The sequence below is a fragment of the Coturnix japonica genome, chromosome 12, assembly GCF_001577835.2.
Source record: "Coturnix japonica isolate 7356 chromosome 12, Coturnix japonica 2.1, whole genome shotgun sequence".
In the NCBI taxonomy this organism is placed as follows: Eukaryota; Metazoa; Chordata; class Aves; order Galliformes; family Phasianidae; genus Coturnix; species Coturnix japonica.
Window position 1 is genome coordinate 717,671 of NC_029527.1, and position 20,904 is coordinate 738,574.

Genomic DNA, 20,904 nt, shown 5'->3' on the forward strand with positions numbered 1-20,904 from the left:
TCAGAGAGATTTCCACAATTGTTGCAGCATCACTCAAACATTTAATGGCCTTCAGCTGCTCTGGGGATGTACATCAGCTCCTCACCCCGGGGCAGGGCTGGGTGTCAAAGTGCTGCAGCTCCTTGCAAGGGGAGGATGGTGCCTTCCAGCTCCAAGCTGCAGGCAGAGCCCAAGCAGGAGGGGGCATGGCTGCCTGCACCGTGGCTCTTGCTCTTGGCCTCCTGCTGCAGCCCTGGGTGTCAGAGCTGACAGACAGCACGACAGCCCTGTGAGCATTACAGCCCTGTGAGCATTACAGCCCTGTGAGCATTACAGCCCTGTGAGCTCTGCTGCTGGCAGCCCTGGGGCAGCACAGCCTCGGGCACAGCAGTGACTCCCACTGCCAAACTGCCATGGAAATGAATTTCCTCACGCCAAAACTAACCAGGGAAATTCGAATAAATCCCCTTTTCAGTGACACGGTGCCTTTGACTTTCCTATCATCGTGACCGCTTCTTCCTAACTGTGTCCAAAATTTGTTTTGCTAAGAATTGAATGATGATTTCCTTCCTCAGCACCAGTTCCCTCACTGACACACATCTCTCCCCATTTACTCCCCTCCCATCTTTCTTTCTATCGACCAGGCAAGTAAGCTCTACCCATCTTCTTTTATCCTTCCAGCCATGCCATGGAAGGAGCCAGCCCTGCCATGCTGGAGGTTAAGGATGGCCCTGGGACAGGAAGGAAGCTGTGAGCCCCAGGTGCATTGCAGGGCACAGCACTGGGGGCGCAGCTGGGTGCTGCAGAGCTCAAGGTGAAGGCTTTCTGCTCATCTGGCAGGGTAAGAAGCTACAGGGATAGCTGCAATCTGCTAGAACGGGAAGGCAAGAATCAGAAGGCGACTCTGCTCTGGGTCTGACAGCTGTTGCTGGGATGTTGACCCACCTACTATCCTGGCTTTGCTTTCTTTTTGCTCCAGGCACTGGGAGAGCATTACAAAGGCCCACACAGGTCTGACCTGCAGCCGTGTGAGTTTCAGAAAGTAAATCATAGAATAGCTTAGGTTGGAAGGGACCTTGAAGGCCATCCAGTTCCAAGCCCTGCAGTGGGCAGGTTGGCCCCTACCAGACCAGGGCCCACCCAGCCCCAGCCTTGGGCACCTCCAGGGGTGCTCATACCCAGAGCAGAAGCAAGTGACAGCCATAATCTGTCACTAACCAGAGGGGAAGGAGTTGGGCTCCTCCCAGCAGGACGGGCTCAGGGGTCCAATGCAGAGCTCTGCAGTGCTGAGCAGCACAGCCATGGGGGCCGGGCTCCTGCTGGGTGCTCATGGGAAAAGAAAGGGAAACACTCGACATAATCTGCATGAAAGTGTAGGAAGCCCTAAATCGCATTAGAGCTATTAAGAAAGCTGGTTCCATTGCTCAGCAAACTGGCCCAATACAGCCTTGATAGACTCGTTATGAACATCTGATTGTCCCTGATTAGATTAGACAATAAAGCACCATCCCGGTGTGCGGGTCCTGCTCGCTCCCCTCTGCAATCTGTAAATTACAATTCCAGACCTGGGAGATTGGATTCAAATTGGATTAGTGGAGCAGGTCCAGCCCAACACTAACACTAACACACACACACACATGTACGGCTGAGAAAAGAAACAAACAGACGGGCTGGTCAGCCGAGAATCTGAGCAGGGAATTAAGGGTAGAATGGGAACAAAAGCCATCAACCAGCAATTAGCGAAGAAGAGATGGATTTGGCACTATTAATTAACAAGGCAAAGAGATTATACCTTTAAATGCTTTGCACTCCAGCACAAGTGAGGTGGATGCCAGCTGTGGTCCCTCCTGCACGGATGCCAAAGGATGCAGTGTGAACAAGTGTGCTGTGCACATCCCTGCACAGCACTGGGGTTAAGCTGTAGGGCAATGGGATGGTACGGGGCCTCCTGCAGCCCAGGAGACACAAAGCCTGAGCCGTGGTGGCTGTGAGGTGTCACCTCCTGCAGGATGCTGGCATCCTTTGTCCCTTGGCAGAGCTGCTCACTGCCAGGCTGAGAAACGCTTCACCCCGTGCCAATTTTTACAGCTCTTCAGACAAGTGGAACCTTTCATTGTCCCTATCAGGGAGCAGAAGAACTGATAAGGGCTCTGTTCGCCATATACCTGCAAGGCAAATCTTGGGGCTAGCAAGGATTGTTGAAGGGATAAACCTGTCCAATGAAATCCCCTCTGCACTCTTGATCTGTGCGTGTGCCAGCCGGAGATGGAGCCTGGACCTGGTCCCAGCAAGGCACCGTGCAGCCAGGGCTGACAGCACTGCCGGCTGCTGCCCAGCTCTGTGCTCCACAGCTGCACACCCGGCTTCCCCCTGCCTCCATCCCAGGAGCTGGAAGCGAGGCCAAATGCTGCCCACCCCCTCATTGCAGAAGGAAGAAGCAAGGAAAAAGCACCAGCAAGTGGGAAAACCCAAGGCCTGAGGGTGGTGGGTGGAAACTGGAGAGAAAACTGAGAGATTCGCTTAAGGCAGTAAGAAAATCCTGGCCCTACATCTGCAGATCCACTGTGCAACAAGCCCCAGCTTCTAGCTTTTCCCCCACAGCATCCCAGGCAAGGGGGTGGGAGCGCCACAACCCCCAAAGCTCACTCAGACCCCCTGGATACAAGGAGCCCATTCCTGCAACGTGCTTTTGAAGTACAGAAGATCCCCAGATGGAACCAGATTCCACACTAAGAGAAAAGCCACAACTAACTGCGGTTAACTGCTGTTGCTTCCTCCACTGCAATGGATTTGTCCAGGCTGTGCATGTGCAGCACGCATTGCATACACGCACACATACACACCAAATGCTCCAAGACACACAACACTGCTCTGCTCAGCCTCCATCCACAGATGCCCCTCCTCCCACCAAATCAGTGCCAAAGGGGGACAGAGGAGGTCTGTGTGCCTGCAGACATCGTGCTGCATGCTGCCCATAGCTGAGCTCCATGGGAAGTACAACACACTTCACCTGCAGCCAAAAGATTTGGCCACTGATGAAAACTACACTCAACTTGCAAGCCCCACACCCCAGGACCTGGGGCAGCAGATGTGCCCACACAGAGACACAGGGTCTCAAGGAACCAGGGCTGGAGCAGCCAGAGCCCCTTGCCCCCCGTGTGCCATGCAGCACAGCACTGGGGTGCTTTGGGGATGGAGAGGGCTCTGGTGGAGTTGGGGAAGAGCAGCAGCACCAGCAGCAGCCGTTAGGCAGGTCAGGGTGTATAAATAGCTTGCTTCAGGGCATAACCCACTCAGTAAACTGTGGGATGTGCTGTTCTCAGGAGGGAAAGCAAATTGTCTGTGTTTAAATTTGTGAAGGATGAAGCAGTCATCCAAAGCAGCCCTCGCAAGAACTGTATAAAGAAGTAGAAACAAGCCTAAAACATTGCCTGGGATCTAAAATATCCCCCTCCTGGCCACCTCCTCCACCAAACCCAGACTGCCTCCTCCTCTGCCTGCAGAGCCATGGGGGGGAATGGCCCAGGCACAGCTCTGTGCATCACCTGCTGATGCTGCCTGCAGCCTGGAGGAGCTGGGGCACCACAACTGAGGGCTCCTCCTGGCACTGCTCCCCATATCAACCTTCACTGCGGAGAAGCTTTTGTGGCAATAGAAGGATTATCTGAGGCACTGAGCAGAAATAACATCAGCACATCCTCAGCCTGCATGGGGGGGGAAGGGGAGGGCTTTCCAAAGCAGAGGAGTTAAGGGCTGGATTTGATGGCGTGGGAAGCTGGGGGAAGAGGGAGCCCTTGGAAGGCTACACTGAGGGAAGAAAACCAGAGGGATGGGAGGAGATACCCCTCGTGTTGGGGACCTGGAGGTGGCACACAGTCCCACCACATGTTCCCCAATGATGACTCAGCCTTGGCTTCACCAGGACAGCAGGGACTCTGGCTCTGAGAGACATCCCAGACTGCAGGAGTTGCTAGAAACAGGATGTAAAACATCAGCAAGACAAAAATGAAGGTGGTTGGCCTCCTAAACGAGCTCAAAGCAGTCCCAGCCTGCAGGTACAAGTCTTTCCAGGCACATGTAAAAGGAAGAGTGCCTCTAAATACACGAGGAGATGAAGGAACAAGATAGGAAACTCAAGTCAGAGAAGGATGGCAAAAGAACATGCTTGGCAATCCAATGGCCTCTTGAATCCTGGCTTCAGACAATGCTGAGCCAGGAGCCAACCAGCTGTGACACCCAGCAGAGGTGATGCAGAGACATTGAAACCCCAGCAGTAACATGGCAATCCACCACCTTTCCTTTCCTTAGGGTAAAATATGTTTTTTTCTTGGCCCTAACAAGGGCAAGCTCAGCAGTGTAGGCAGGGGGAGCCCCTCAGCTGGTGTCCAGTCATGCAGAAAGGGTGCAGGGCACTGGAGGAAGAGGACAGCAGTGCTGAACACTGCCCCACAGAGGCTGCTGCGTGGAGCATGGAGTGAAAGCCCCCTGCAACCAGCTGTAGCTGCTGTTCTCTATTGCCAGCTGGAATATGAGGAATTCATAGGCACTCATAGGAATTCTTCTGTCCCACGATAAAACTGACAACAGCTATGATGGAACAGAAAGGGAAGGACAGCATCCACATAACCAGCTCTTTGCAAATGGCTTCTTTTGGGAAGCAATTACCCTCTGTGCCGCACACCCCTGGCTGCAGCACTCCTCTGAAATGCCCGTGGGGAACCAGAGCATCCCACAAGCATTGGCACCATGCTGCAGCACAGCACTGCGGCCACCAGCCATCACCAGCATCATCAGCCTTCTGCTTCATTTCTGCTTCTAGAAAGGCAACACACGGGGTAAGTAACCATGTATTATTAATCAACTCTCTGCACACTGTTGAACTTTCATAATGACATGTTAATATTTTCACTGAGAAACAGAGGAAAATGGGCTCTGATGGCCAGACTGAATCACCACCTCATCAGAATGCCACTCCTGTGCTAAGCATCCATCGTGCGTGCCTGAAGGCTGGCGAGCACCTTCCTACAAAGCCTCATCAAAGCACAGGAAATATTCCTCCTCTCGTCTGCAGAACACAAGGCAGGGAGGCATCTTTGCAGAGGCCATGAGTGAAATGGCAATTCATACTTCAAGGAGAGGCTCTGTTTCTCCCTCCTCACCTGCCCTCCCCGACACATGGAGTCCCACCTGACTCACGTGCTGAAAAATACATCTCAAGGAGTCATCATCGCTCTCGTGAGTCATGAGAGAGAGAAGGGGAGGAAATGACTCTGTGAGAGATGAATCAACTTAGAGGAGAGTTGAGGCGGAAGAAAACACAGCAGAAAGCTGCGGGATCCCCTCTGCTTTGGAGGAGCTTTGTACAATGTGGAGGATATTCGGAAGGTCCAACATCTCAACCCACCAACTTCCCCATTTCCATATGTTCAGCACCACCAACCCAAGGCACCAAACATGTACATGCTTACGGTGTGCAAGGCATTGCTCCATCCAGCAGCAGTCCTCCAAAGGAGGCCTTGTGGAAGCCCCAATTCAGTCCAGAGGATCACTTCTTCCATCACTAAAGCAGCACCAAGGGCTGGTTTATCTGGGTCTGGGTGCTTTGAGAACCACTCCTGTGCCAGGCCCAGCACCATGTGAGCATTTAGCAATGCACCAACCACCCCTGCCCAAAAACTCCAAGGTAAAGAGAGTCACAACAGCCAGGTGTGCCACTGTCCAACTGGCACCTTCTGACATGGTGCACACCTCTGGAATGTTGAGTAGAGTATGAATCGTGCTCAAGCACAGCCACAAACTGCACAGACACAGGGATGACCCCAAGCAGCATCTCCTGCACCTCCCAGACTCAGAAGCCAAACATGTAACAACCTTTTTCTCCTTAATCCGTGTCCACCACCCATGTCAGCCCCGAGGACGGCCCCACACTGTCCCATCCCTGACTGCTGGGGGGAGACACGAATCCACAAGGTACCTATAGCAGATCCCATAGCAGATCCTCATGGGATGCTTCCTCACTCGACAGCCCAGATATACGCCAAAAAACACTGATGTGAATAAGTGCAACTGGCGGATGCGGTTCCCAGAAAAAGCCACACAACCATAGAATTACTTTAAAGCCCAAAGCGTAGTGCTACAGCAGCATAAATCATCTGCTTCAAAACCGAGTGTCAGCCAGGGCTGGCACACATCACCTTACCTTTAAAGCACGGACTTTCTTGGCCAGCAGGCTCTCGATGTCCCCTGCAACCTTCTCCACTAATTTTCTGGGCACGTTCTCCTTGACTTCAAACAGGTTTCTGTTCTCATTGTAGATCTAAGAAGAGAAATAACAGAAAGACGGTCAGGACTGCAGGGATGTACTGCAGCCTTCCCATGGAAAAGCTGGAGCTACAACACAGAGAAATGTTGGCCATGTGGACCAGGTGACAACACAGGCTTAGGAAAAGAGAGGATGGAAGGCTTTGCAAGCTAAATAATGCACGTGGCTGGTTGCCCATCCCACTGGTTTTATAGCTGCCTTCTTTCTCATGTGAAGGCTATGAGCATCCTGCTTAGACAAAAGCTGAGCTGCCTCTATACTGCCTGCACCCTCACCTCTGCCCATACTCATCCTCATCCCAGTGAACCCCCAGAGAGCACAAACAGCCCCCAAGCCCCTTCCCTGGGGTCACTCGCCACATTTTGCACATTGAGAACAGCAGCATCAAGTCTGCTGGAGTTCAAGAAGCATTTGGACATGGCTCGCAGAAACAGGCTTAACCTGGAGACCAGATGCAGATACACAGATGTGAGCACTTGCACTCAAAAGCTGCAGCTCTTCCACATCAGCCCCCTCAGCTGCAGAGGACAGAATCTGCCCTGAGGAAGCACTGTGGGCACCAGCACCACCCCAGCAAGATGGGACCAGCTCCAGCATCAGGCTTCTGAAACACCAGTCTCTCCTCGGATCACTTCCAGACCTGGTGGCAGCACCTTGGATGGATCTCTGGGCTATGCCAGGGGCGAGGTGAGCAATGGTGGCGGGATGCAGTGCTCCATGGGCACAGCACGCAGCTCAAGAACAGGATGGAAACACTGCAGAAGGAAGGCACTGTGTTCCGGTCCAGTGTGAAATCACTTATTACACCCCATTTCTCCACAGAAAGCGATGTGCTGGGGCAGGATACACCCCTGCTCACTAAAAGGCATCTGGTGACAAATTCGGGGCCTCAGCAGAGACTGCTCCCAGAAGCCTCCTTGTGACCCTTCTGCCTAAGCAAAACAGTTTTGGGGGCTGGAGCTACAGGAGAGAGCTCTGATCAGAGCAAAGAGCTGCTCTCCTGGCCTTGCCCAGCCCCAGCTGCAGTGTTCAGATGCTCCCTGCAAGTCTTGCTGCAGCTTCTGCTCTGCTGAGCTCCTCCTCCCTCCTACTCCACCATGGCAGCGATGGGCAGCTCCAAGCACTGCTGCCTGCAAAGGCTGTGCCAAAGTGCTTGGGTCCCCAGCCCACCCATGCTCAGCGCTAACTCAGCACCTCCTGCCTCGCCTCTCACTGCAGGCACTCGCTGCGTGGGAGCAGTTATTCCCAAGGAGATGCCCCACTAAGAGGCTGTGTTGCAGAGGCACCTGCAGCTGAGCAGGAATGGGTTCTGGATGCTCTCATTTCAGAGAGCCAAGGGCTGCGTCCTGCGTCCTGACAGAGAAGGTCCCACATCAGAGAAAAGCATCAGCACGCAGAAGGTTAAAGAGGAAAAACTCAGCACAACGCAATATTCTCTTATATTCTCTTTTCCCTTTGGTAAGCAGCAGCATAACAAAATAATGCGTTTGGAAGGCGTGCGCTACCTCCAGCTGAGCAGCAGCAATTAGGAAAGCAAAGAGGAGCAATCTTCAAGGGGAGCGCTCCGGGTAAGGAGGGCATCCTAACATCAGCACTTCCCTATTATGAAACAGAACAATGGCTCCTATTGGCTCCAGACAGAAGCAGTGCCCATGCTCAGGGAGGGAGCACAGGGCAAGGAAGCAGCAGTGTCCCCCTGTGCCCGCAGTGCTGCACAGCTGAGCGGTGCTTTGGTGCTAGTGAGGGCACTGCAAGCCATGAAGCTCCCCCAGCTGTAGCACAGGGGCTTCGTTTTGTCATGCTCATGGAAATTCTCTCCTGACCGGTGCTTGGAGATGACCTCAGGGCAGTGAAACTGCAGCTCCAAACTGCATGCAGGGTCAGGGACCCAGAGCAAACAGCAAACCACAGCCAGGATGTCCCGCATTCAGCCCAAACACTGCACAGCTGCAGGAATAAGCAGCTGAGGCCACGTACACCAGCAAAACTGAAGGAGCCTTGCTAAAATGCAGAGCCTGTAGCACAACATACTATCAATACCCATTTGTAGTAGCAACTGTATCATTGAAGAAACAGATCTGATACTGTGTCGGAACATTTGTTCTCTAAACCCACCCCTGTGCTCCTGGTGCATGGCAGACAGCGCTCATCTCCATCAGCTCCATGCCCGTACATCCTGTGAGCTGCTGGGGCTCGGAGCACTCACAGCTCCCCAACCCACCCCACCCCCAACACAGTCCCAGCACCACAACACCACACAGCCTGAGGACAAGCAGAGCACGAGCAGAAATTCTCATCTTCCAGAAATGTTTTTCCTTCCTAAGAATCCACTGCACCTGCCTTGGACAGCTGCAGTTCATACCCCAGTGCTTAACGATGGTGCAAAGCAAAGCAAGGCACTGCAGGCAGCAGAGCAGTGGGATGCACTGAGATGAGGCTGTGCTGCTCTCTGCCCAACAACAGCCATGCATCAGTCAGTTCTTTCACCCCAGGTGCTATTACAGGGCAGCAGGGACCGGAACAGTATTTCAGCCTCCCGGAGCCAGCCCTGTGCTGATCAGCTCTGTGCACTGACCCAGATAAGGTCTCTGCACAAGGACCTGGCTGCTGCAACAATGGCTGCAGCAACAACGGCTGCAGCAGGAGGCCCTGCCCTGAGCTGCAGGCTGTGCTTGGGCTGCTGTGGAACTGCTGGGCCCCCTGGCAGCTCTCTGAGCCCCAGTCTGGCCTGTCCCTTATGGCTCAGGACAGCACGGGGCCCTGCAGCAGGCTCACCTCGGGAATGCTGCTGTCTGCAGCCAAACGAGGGCTCTGCAGAACCAGCACTGAGCCAAGAGCTGTGCCCTGGCCACAGCCGGGGCCTCATCCTCAGTGAGAGCCACTGCCACCTCCGCCCTCGGATTTTCTCAAGAGGGAAGGCAGGAAGCAAACAGCTTGACATTTGCTAACCCCATCTCCCCCTCCCTGTGCAGTGCCATTTCCCTGCTGTGCTCCTTCCTTCCCCCTTTACAGCTAAAGGCAGCCCTGCACAGCATGAAGAGGGCAGGGAAATGGGCAGCTAAGGTGCTCTTTGGGGTCAGCCAGTTGCAGTTGAAGCAAAGAGGCGGCAGAGCTGCAGCCCTCATCCTGCACTGCGGGGGACACCGCATCCCCCACCCTTCTGGGGGCAACAGTGGCACCCTCATCTCCAAGCCATGCCCTGATCTGCCCACAGGACTGCTGCTCTCTCTGAAGCAGCCCAGAGTCTGCTACACATAATTTAGCTGCTAGACAGCAATAAAGGGCTGCGCACGGTCAGCTTGGATTATGTAAAACTTTTCCTGGCCTGGAAAGCTGCTTTCAGCCTCATACGGGAGCACTCGGAGCACCAGAGCCGCCTGGGCACCTGCAAAGGCTGAGCCTCCCTCTGGGTGATGTGGTGTCACAGCTCCAAGCTCGGGCTGCTACTTGCACGCGAAGGGCTGTGAAAACAAACCACCACATTGCTGGAAAAGTCCAGGCTCCAATGGGATGCAGGCTCTGTACGGGCTGGTCCTGCAGCACCTCAAACCCCTGCGCCTGCACGGACACGTGTCCACACCAGAGACCACACACTGGCTATGAATACATACACATGCAGCAAGATGAAACATAACAAACAAGTCAAAATCACCTGATCTTTGACTCCGGATGCTCTCTTGATTATCCAGCACAGAAATCCAGAGGCTTCAGAAGTCAATGCAAAGTCTTTTTAAAGCGCGCATTAAGAGCTTTCCTCCAGGATATATGCAGAGGAGTTTAACCAGTTGCATTAAACCACGTCTATTCAGAACAGCTGCAATTCTTTAGATCAGCAAATTGTGCCTAGCACAGCCCAGGAGCGCTGCTCTCATGGATGAAGATGTGCTGTACTGCTGTGTTTCACCTTTAAACCGTCCCTATCAGCAGTCAGCCCCTCTGCACTGTGCATCGTGCACCACTTACCCCATCAACACTATGAGGACAAAACAATGCTGCAATGCTTGCAATGCCCACATTTTGGCCATGCCCAAAGCAAGGAAAAGTTCATCTCAAAGGGTGTGTTGATCAAACAGTGCAAACCCTCCCAAAAATCCACAGTTATATCTGTTCAACTCAACACAGTTTCCTGCTGGCTTACCTACAAGCAATGATTCAAATCAATTTCCAAATGGGTCACCCCAGCCTTTAGGGACCTGGCTTCAAGTAAACGACCACTGGGGCTTCTGTACCCAAACAGCTTCAATTCCCATGTCAGAAAGCTGCAGCTTCTTGCAGGAAGGGCTGTGGAGAATGGCTGTGCAGCCCTCGAGCTCTCAGCTGCATTTTGCAGCCTTTCCTTCTAACTCAACAAGAATCAGGGTCACATTTACCCCGCGCCTCCTTCTGCTCTTCCTGATGGCCACCACGGGCAAACGCAGCCCTGAGCTGCAGTGAAGTGAATTTGGGATAACTCCACTGACATGGAATTAAACTAAATCTCCTATTAGAGCCACTGCGATGGGAATCTAGGCCAGCACACATCAGCAATATCAACAGTTACCCCACAGTTTTCTGCAGAGTAATGATCTATTAAAGAAAGTGTGTGTGTGTGTGTGGGGGGGGGGGGGCGCTTTTAAAAACAGCAACTTGGCCATTCTCTTTCTTTACCTTTTGATGTGGGTTTTGGGGCTCTCTCTGATCTTCAGGGATTTGTGTTTACAAGCTTTTCTCCCTAATCTCCGGCACCAGAAGCATTTCTGCAAATCCCCGGACACTTGGGAGCAAGGCTGGAAGAGCCCCGTGTGCCTGAGCCCCCCCCAGGCTCCCTGCCCTGCCTGTGCCCCCCGCAGCCCTGCTCTCTGCTGCAGCACAGGCTCACTGTGTTTGGCCTTATCCCCATGGAACACAGAGAACAGACCTGCAGATAGATTCCTTCCACACATCCTCATGTTTATCCTTCCTCTTACAGGTGATGGAGGAAAAAAAACAAACCCAAAAACCCCTAACACAGCTGGCACAGCACTGCCAACACATCCCCCTGACCTGCTCTTAAGGACACCCACTAATGGAGGTTCCTCCACTCACAGAACACTCTGAGGCCTCGCATCCAACTTGGAAATGCTGCGCGATGCCCCATTTGAAAATCCCTTGCTGCAGTTTAAAACAATGCTCCTGGTGGAAAGATCCAGTGTTAATGAAGAACAGGCACTTCTGCCTCATGCTGCTGTGCCCCATTACATACACCGAGATTTATGTGCTACTTTAGTTGCTGCTCTCGTAGGCTACAAAATCCAATTTCATTTGTTCTTCCCCCATAAGGTAACATTTTCATTCTTGGCTTCAGACAACAATTAAGGCAAGGAGATGAGGGCAGGGAGGGGACTGTCCCGCTCTGCTCTGCCCTTGTGATGCCCCACCTGCAATGTTGCATTCAGGCCTGAGGTCCCCAGAACCAGGGATGTGGGGCTGCTGGAACAGGTCCAGAGGAGGCCATGAAGATGCTCAGCAGACAGGAGAACCTCTCCTATGGAGACAGGCAGAGGGAGCTGGGGGGGAGGGGTCAACATGAGAAGAGAAGGCTCTGGGGACACTTCACTGCAGCCATCCAGTACTTGAGGGGAACTTGTAAGCAGGAGGGAGAGTGACATTTCATGCTGCCTGATAGTAAAAGGACAAGGGGGAATGGCTTTAAACTACAAGAGTGCAGATTAGGTGAGATGTTAGGGGAAAATTCTTTGCTCAGAGGGCAGTGAGGTGCTGGCAGTGCTGCCCAGAGCTGTGGGTGCCATCCCTGGAGGTGCCCCAGGCTATGGAGGGGCCCTGGGCAGCCTGAGCTGGAGGACAGCCAGCCCACAGCAGGGATGGGGCTGGGGGGGTCCCTTCCAACCAACCCACTCCATGACTCTTATGATTCAGACCCACTCTGTGCAAGAATGCTCTGGATCTGAGCTGGGCCCCACACACAGGGGAGCAATGGACAGCAATGGACAGGCTGCAGTTCCAGCAGGAAGTTAATCACAGACAGGCATTAATCCCTCCTGACAGCATGGTGCCAATTCCTGATTCCATCCCCACTTGCTCACAGTTTACCATCAGGGCAGCAGGCAGCTCACAGCATGGCAGCCCCAGCAAGTGCTCCCTTGCTGAAGGTGTGTGCCAGCCCCAGCTCCCCAGCACCCAGAGCCCCACGGGTCCTGCACTGCTGCACAGCAGGCACGGGGAGCAGGGCTGTGCCCAGACAGCAGCTCCTCACCAGGGCAGCACAAGGCAGGGGAAGGAGAGCCCAACGTTGCCATCCTCTCCCCAAGGGACAATGCCAGAAGAGCAAAGTGGCATTTGCAAATCAGAAGCATTTTCCTTCCCTGCTCCTTTGCCCGGAATGTTAATTAGCGTTGCTCTAAACAGCAGCAGCGAGAGCTTAAAGCCTGACTGCTCGAAGGGAAAACCTGGCTACGAGGTTTTTTTTTTCAGGCGACATTTAAACTAAAGTGGGAGACATCTGAGGGCTGAGCAGCAGGTGCTCGTAATGCCACCTTGTAGCTTCCCTCCCAAAACTAAGGAGAGAGCTCTAAAAAAGAAACCAGCATCTCCAGGGCTGCATGGTTCTGCCTCCTGCTGCATATGGAGAGGTCAGGATCTGCACCCAGAGCAGTGCTGGAGCACCTGCCTGCTGCACACAGAGCTCGGCTGGAACAGAGCTGGACAGTGCACGGTTGTGAACAATAGCACCAGCTTTGCCTTTGCATCAGAAATAAAACCCTGATAATTATGTAAACCACATCCTCCTCTGTGTGTTCCAATTATCGATACCCATCTTAAAGCATCACCAAACCCAAACCACAGCAGTCCTGGGAGGAAACATGCTTCAGGATTCACTTCTCCACTCGGTGGCACCCTGCTCACCTCCACGCACAGCCCCACCAGCCAGCAGCTCCCTGTCAGGGCAGCAGCACTCACAGCAGGTCAGCCTGGAGCCGCAGCATTGCACCCAGACATCACAGTGATGGGCTCCCTCTGTGAGCACCCAGACAGACAGATGCTGTGCCATCAGCTTCAGCGACCTGAAACACCAACTCTGAAACACCTCACCATGTCTGGAGAGCAGAGGGCTCTGCCCTCCTTCTGCCCCTCTCTTCCAAACCCACCAGCAGGATGGGGAATGTCACAAGTAGGTGCTATTGTACAAGGTGTGCTCAGTAGGATGTAACTGACTCTTGTTGCCAAGAATTAAGCGCTCTCAAAAGAGATGTCCATTTTCGATGCCTTTTTTTTCCTTCTTCTTGTTAATGAATTAAACCAAGCTAACACCAAGCAGCTCCCGGGTGAGACCAACTGTCAAGCAGGTGATGAATTTATCAACAGATTTCTTCCATTTTTCCTTTTATGTTCAATATGGAACAAAGAAAAGCAGAACCCAACAGCCAGAAACGCCTTCTCCTTGAAAAAGCACAAAGCAACCTCTCCAGGAGATTCCTTCCCCAGCTGTATTAATTATTACTGCCTCCCCATGGCTTCTAGTCATGTGTGCATTGGAAGAGAAAGGGGAAAAAACACCCAAGTTCACAAAGCTCCTTTATTTCAACCTCAAGATGCTTCTGAGGTTTTCAAACAGAGTGACCAGCAGACCTTTACAGCAACCAATGGTATTAACTTGACGGGCAAGTCACAACACAGAGAAGCAATGCTGCACAGACAAACTGGGGAGCTTGCTTACAGCACTCACCATCTCCTTTAACATAGAATGGCCTGGGTCGAAAAGGACCATGATGATCATCCAGCTCCAACCCCCTGCTATGTGCAGGGTCACCAACCAGCAGCCCAGGCTGCCCAGAGCCACATCTAGCCTGGCCTTGAATGCCTGCAGGGATGGGGCATCCACAGCCTCCTTGGGCAGCCTGTTCTGCTCCCCTCTTCCAAACCCACCAGCAGACCAGGGAGTCTCACAAGTAGGTACTTCTGTGCAAGGCAAGCTGTGTTCCATGTTATCCCAGCTCCTCCTTTAAATAAGGCAACACTTCCATTTTGCTCTGTTCCTCTCACCTCCCTAGCAGCCCACTGCTACTTATAGCCTGTGGGTCATGCCCAAGCCAGACACGGATGTAGTTTCCCTGAAATGCAGGAATCACATGCTTTGTATCTTGGCTTGCTCCAAGAGTCCTTCACCTGCAGCCTGGAAATGCCAACCTGTATATCTCCCATCATCTGGAAATGCCCTTTCAGCCCTCCCCAGCCAAAGGCTCTCTTCTGGGCTCTCCAGCAGAGCTTCAGGCAGGCACACAGATGTTCTACAGCACATAGGCAGGGGGACAAGGCAGGGGAAGCTGGCAATGCACACAGGAGTGCAGCACAGACTGCAGGGCTGGGCAGCTGCTGGGACTCAGCCACCAACCTTCATGTGGCAGATGGTCAAGGAGCTGCAATTTGCAGGTAATCTAATCATCAAGGAGTCATATCAACAAGCCACAAACCGCAGGGGGCTGGCACAACCCCTTCATTCCTGCTGAAGTCATCGGGCAGCACAAAGCAAGGGCACAGAGCACCGAGCTCCCAGCTCCCTCCAGAGCCGGCTGTGGGGCACAGCTCTGCCATAAGCTGCTCCATCCAAACAACCCCATAAAAACTGCCTGCTGGAAATAAGGCACATCAGACCCAGCGCATCACACCAGCTCCAAGCCCTCACAATAGCAGGGTGGGCTGCTGTAACCACACCAGGTAGCAGCAGTGGAGGAGGAGATGGAAGAACAGCAGGGCAAGAAGCAGAGAGCTCATTTCTCCAAGCAGGGGAATGGCAGCCCTCACTCACTGCAGCCAACAACACAAATCCCTGTTCAGGCTTTTTTTTATTAACTGTCACAAAATGATGTAATGCATATAGTGTAATTACGCTTAAGTGCTTTCCATGTTAAATGTCATTTCAGTTATCACTTTTTAAATGCAATTTTTATTGAGTGCACAATAATAATTTAGCAAGTAAACAGGCAAGTTACAAGAAAAGAGTGTTAGTGCTGGGGGAGGTGGGAGAGCCTCCAGTGTGACAATGAAATGCGCTGGGCTACACCGAGCTGTTACTTCTGAAAGCTTGGAAAGAATCATAAAAAGTGAAAAAAAAAAAAGAAGTCATAAATTACAAGGTTGCAAAATGCAATAAATTACAGCCTCGACAAAAGGCAGATAATGGAAATGAGAAAGGATAGCGGGAAGTGGGAGGAATCGGCATAATTTGTCACCACTGACCCCAGACATCTGCACAGCCCGCACTGCAAAGAGCACCGCAATATTTGGGTATTGCAGAGGCCTCGCAAACAGCAGCTCAGGTCAGCTGTAAGGACAGTCGTGGCCATTGATAAACACGGGAGCTTCCCCAAAGGGAGACGTGTTCCCTGAGCCAGGTGTATCTCAGGTGAACCAGAGCTTCATGCAGGGGAGTGCCAGCCCCAGGTCTTCCGAAGCTGAAGCCAAGGCAATGGGAACAGGGTGTCAGCAAGTGTTTGCTACCCAGAAAGAGGAATAAAAGCACAGAAAGGTGTTTTCTGTGGCTCCTTCCCCTCTCCTTTCCATGCCATTCACTGTGCAGAAGAGGTTTTGATGGACACCAATGTGAGCTCAATCCACTACCATGCCCTTGATGCAAACAAGGGAGCATCAGGCAAAACACTGCCAGCAGGTTGAGCTGATCCTGCCCTCTGCTCAGCACTGGTGCGGCCACACCAGGAGTGCTGGGCCCAGTTCTGGTCTCCACATTGCCAGGGAGACATGGACAGAGCAGAGGAGACCAGGGAAGGGCCATAAAGGGGAGTGAAGGCACTGGAGCATCACTCCTGAGAGGAGGGGCTGAGGGAGCTGGGGATGCTCAGCATGGAGAATGGAAAGCTTGGGGCTCCATGTCCAGAATGGGGGCAGAGAGGACGGAGCCAAGCTCGCTCAGTGCTGCCCAGGGACAGGAGGAGGCAGCGGGCACAGCCTGGAGCACAGCAGGCTCCTTCTGAGCATCAGCGAACACTTCTGGGCTGTGCAGGGACCCAGTGCTGGCACTGCTCGCCCTCAGAGGCTGCATCCTTCAGGAGCAGCTGACAATGGCAGGCAATGGGAGTTGATACAGTCGGGGTTCAGAGTATTGGAAACAAAACCGCTGACAGAAAGGAGGAGCCACCAGAGTGAAACCAGCAAACAAGATGATGGCAGCCAAGTTCTGGGAGTGCAGATGAACAGGATCTTAATCTCTGGAAAATTAAGTCAGAAGAAAATGGAACAGGCACAGCTTTTGGCTGACACGGAGCAGCCTCCTTTCAGCAGCACACGTGCCAGGTTTGCTTGATTAAAACTTTTCAGGATGGAGAAATATGGATGGGAAGGGCAGGGTGCACAGGACTGAGGTGGGAGTGAGCAGGAGGCAGCCTGCAGTCACTGTGGGAGCATCTGTAGCATTAACATCAGCAAAGAGCCCTAACAGTGGGAGTGAAGGGAATCCACAGGTGACTCTTTCACTCCCCAGGGACTGTGCTGTGGATGCAGGTGATCTCCTGAGGCCCATGACTCTGATTCTGCTCGCACTGCAGCCCAGAGCTCTGCACACCCCAGTGGCACAGGGTGGCCCTGAGCTCATCATTGCTGTGAGGCCAAGTGGAACAGAATCAGTGAATGTCACTGAGATGCCTGGAGGCAATGCCAGCTCTATTGCAGACAGCCCCTATGCTGACACTGCTGGCCACCAGGTCAGGGTGCTCCTCTGCTCCCTGCCCCTTCTGCTCTTTGCCTCCCTGGCACAAGGACCACTCTCTGTGCAAGGCCAGAAGGTCACGAGCCTGCTGGAAAGATCAGCTCTGTAATCCACGACATGCTCTGTAGCCCCAAATCCAGCCCATACATCATGCCCCAACCATGGCTCCTCCACAGTGTTACACCAAATTGAAAATGAAGCCATTTTGGGTCATTTTGTATACCTGGCACTACAGATTCCTACCAGACACCACTCAGAGCTGCTGAATTCCTTCCTCCTGTCTGTGCACAGCTCTCCCTGAAACATGAAACAGAACTTGGGAGGCACTGAGTGAGTGATGGCCCCAAGGCAACCAGAGCCAAGGGCACAGGGCAAGAAGGTGAGTTGGAGCCAAAGCCAACAAGGAATGTGCCTCCAACAGCCCCTCCAGGACAGGCAGCCCCCAGCAGAAGCTGTCACCCCCAGTGTCTCAGAAATGAGTACAGGTTAGGGCTGCTGAGCCCTGCCATCAGAGTGAGCAGGAATCAGTCATGTGCCATTCGAGCCCTTGAAATAATCCTATCTAATCAAACAGACCCAGAGAAAGCAGCATCTTACGGGCCATAAAACACCAGAGGCTTATTCCCCTCATAAATACTGAGCTGACACCACAATGCAATGGCCACTGGGGCTCTTCCTTCCTCCTCTCCCATCCTTCCACATGAATGCTCGGCTGCTGACAGCTCCTGATGACTGGGGCTCAGACATGCTCCCTGGGTGCCTAATCAGGGCTGCACTAACAGGTCTGTGCTGCTGCCCTGTACCTGTGGGGTTCAGCTCTGTCAACTGGGGGAAACCTGGCTCTGCTTGAAACTGCCATGGTTTGACTTCTCATCCCATCCCCACGGCCACAGATGTGGTCTGTCCTCTTTTTTGGCAGGATGAGGCCCCTCAACAACGCAGCCTAGGAGCAACTCCTGCCACATGGGGCAGATGGAAATGCAAACCTTCACTCCAGTAGCTGCTGCCCAGCTGGGAACTCTCACTTCCACACTACCTTAGTTCCTTGAGTTAAGTCAGGCTGGTGGAATAGAGTAAGAGATGAGGCCAAAACACCCTGCAGAGCTCAGACTTTGCTCCCTGCACAACTGGTTTTGCCATCTCCAAGTCCTCAGGAGCTGCCCAGGACACCCAGGCATTCCCACACAGAAAGCTCTCAGGGCTAAAGGCACATCCATGCTCCCAATGCCACCAAGCTCAGGGGCTGCAAGAGCCTTCTGCATTATCCCTCCCTATGCCCAAATGGGATGAGGAGGTGGGAACAGCAAAGCCAGGGGAAAAAAAACATAACAACAACGCAACGCATAATCTGTATATTTCACCATTTGGCAGAGGGGATTTTTTAATCATTTAATAGTTTTAATCCTTTATCGGATGCTCATCTGAGAGGATTTTGCTGCACGTACAAGATTTGGTATGAACTCATTTGCAGTAAATACTCTCGTTTAGGAAGTTTATTTCTTGCCTGGGCACTGAGCGGTACAAGCAGCTTGGTAGAGCTGGCCAGCCCTGCTGGAACCCCTCAGTGATCAACTTTGGCCTCCTCCCAGCCCCTATCTCCTGCAGACAAACAGCACGGCTTCCTGCAGCCCCCAGTCACTCCCCCTGTGCTCCAGCCATAAAGCATCCTGGCTGCTGCACACACACATCCCGCCCTGCTGAGAGATGGTGGGTCTGCAGTGAGAGGCTGCAATATTTAGTTGCATCTGCAAGGGATGCAGCAGTAGCCTGAGCTGCCCTGCCAGAAGGCTCCCCAAGGCTTGTGGGATAAATACTGTTTCCTTGCCCACAGCACACACCCTGCACAGGGAAGGGAGGATTAACACAGGAAAAAAAAAAAAAAAGCCTTTTAGACACAGACTGTGGAGTGCCCAAGCCGGGGGCCCATCTTCATGGCCAAATAGTATTGGATGTGCTGCAGTGAGTTGAGCTTAACAGAATGGCATCAAGCCAAAACCCCAGAGGGTGGGATACCTCCATAGGAACCCCAGAGGGCTCCTGTGGGAGCTGCACTTGGCTGCCTTGCCTCTTCAAAAGGAGGCTCACAAGTGGCAGAGGTGAAGTGCCCAAGCAGGTCTGCCTTTCCCTAAAGCAGCAGGGATACCCAGCAAGCAGCAGGTGTCTCATACACTGGGCAGGAGCAGGCCTGGAGGGCAGCTGAGATGCAGAGCTCCAGCAGCAAGGCAGCTCCCACAGACCCTGCAGGGCCAGGATGGCGACACAGACTCCATATTTTGGGGCTTTTGTTGCTCTGCAGAGATGAATCTGCTGCATTCAGGTAGCAACGTGCATGTGCCACCTCCAGGGAATTTATTTTCCCCCTATTTGCCAAGATAAACAGCATACAGAGCATGAAGGGGGGAGGAGACAGGGCTGATTTAAGTGATTTCACTTTGCAATTTTCTATGTTCTTTTTAAGTCGCTTATCCATTTCAGTGCTCAATATTCGGCTCTTTCCCTAATTAGAAAATCGCTAATCTGCTCTGAAAAATGTAAAAGTGAGTCTTGCTTACGTGCATTGCTTGGAATATGCAAGTGTGGTGGGTTCTGAGCCGCTTTCAAGCTCTTTTTAAAAAGCCACTGGTGTCTCCAGCTGGCACCGCTCGCTCTGCTTCCTTCCTCCCAGGTCCCCATTCAGGCCTCATGCACAGGGCAGCACCATGCACACCCCCAGCTGCCAAGAGATGGCTCCTGCTCTATGCTTAGTGCCTGCATTAAGAAGTGGGCACCCCTCATACTGCCCTCTGCCTGGGAGATGACCCAAAGACCAGCAATGCTGGGTGTGCACAAGGGAGAGGTGTGAAGGTGGGGGCAATCAGACCAGCTGATGACATGGGACTCCAGGGCCAGCAGCTTTTCCAAAGGAGCTTTTCAGTGCTCTTCCACCCAAAGCTGCATCAGCTTCCCTGGCAGAAGATGTGTAGTAGTGCACCTACTTAACTCAGCTCCCTCCTGCAGCCCAGCTCTCCTGGGCTGCTCTCTCCATTTCTCCCAGCCAACAGCTCTGGATGCAGGGTGAGTAGAGCTGGCAGCTGTTGCCTTATTCTCAGCAGGTCACCAGAGGCACTTTCAGTAAGAGGGTGGCAGTCAAAAGCCCTCACAGCATGCAGACCTGCAGCTACACAGGCTGTTTTCCATGAACCTGCTCCTGCCTAAACTGCTTGCAGGAGAGAACAGGAACACAGCTGCTGCCATAAACCTTTCCAGCCAAACCACCTCACTTCATTATCGTTTGTCACCTGCTCGGGGAAATCACTTGTCACAGACATTTTCCTTTCCACTTAATGACTTCAAACTCAATCTGAGGGTTGCTCAGCACTGCAGCACAGGGCTGGGAGTGGGGGGCAGGGTGGGCAGTATGGGCATGCAGGGCTGTGCCAGCCCAGCCCAATGCAGACAGGGCTTGATGGGCTGGGTCTGGTGAGTCCCCAACTTGGGTAAGGGCTGCATTGCAGCAAGTGATTTAAGGAACAAATGACACAACGTCCTCAGGTCACCCAGCCACTCCCAGGGCCAGAGACAGAAGTCAAAGTACCCAGTGCCCTTCCCACCAGCACATCTTTCTGTCACTGTACACTGTGAACACAGAGATGAAATCTCCCTACCAGTAACCAAGACTTGCTCCCAAACACTGGAATTGCAAGAAGGGGATGAACAACAACTGCCTCACCTGGTACAGACCAACATAGAGAAGCCTGCACATCAGTGCTGCATGCATGGCCACTTTAATGATGTGTTACAGCAGCACAGAACCAAAATCATCGCTGAGACTGAAGCCGTAGCCTACCCAACTCACTGTTGTTTCTAAGTAGCCAAACTCTGCACATTGGATACAATGAAACACACACATTATTATTCTGGCTCTTCA

The 20,904-nt window shown here is 52.8% G+C and overlaps 1 protein-coding gene across 2 annotated transcripts in view; it reads right to left on the minus strand.

Moving 5' to 3' along the window:
- Positions 1-20,904, minus strand: part of CACNA2D2 (calcium voltage-gated channel auxiliary subunit alpha2delta 2) — a 111,258-nt gene that overhangs the window by 53,559 nt on the left and 36,795 nt on the right. For both annotated transcript variants that reach the window (XM_015874546.2, XM_015874547.1), the window contains exon 3: positions 6,179-6,295. In XM_015874546.2, coding sequence (XP_015730032.1) covers positions 6,179-6,295 — 117 coding nt within the window. The remainder of the gene's footprint in view (positions 1-6,178; positions 6,296-20,904) is intronic.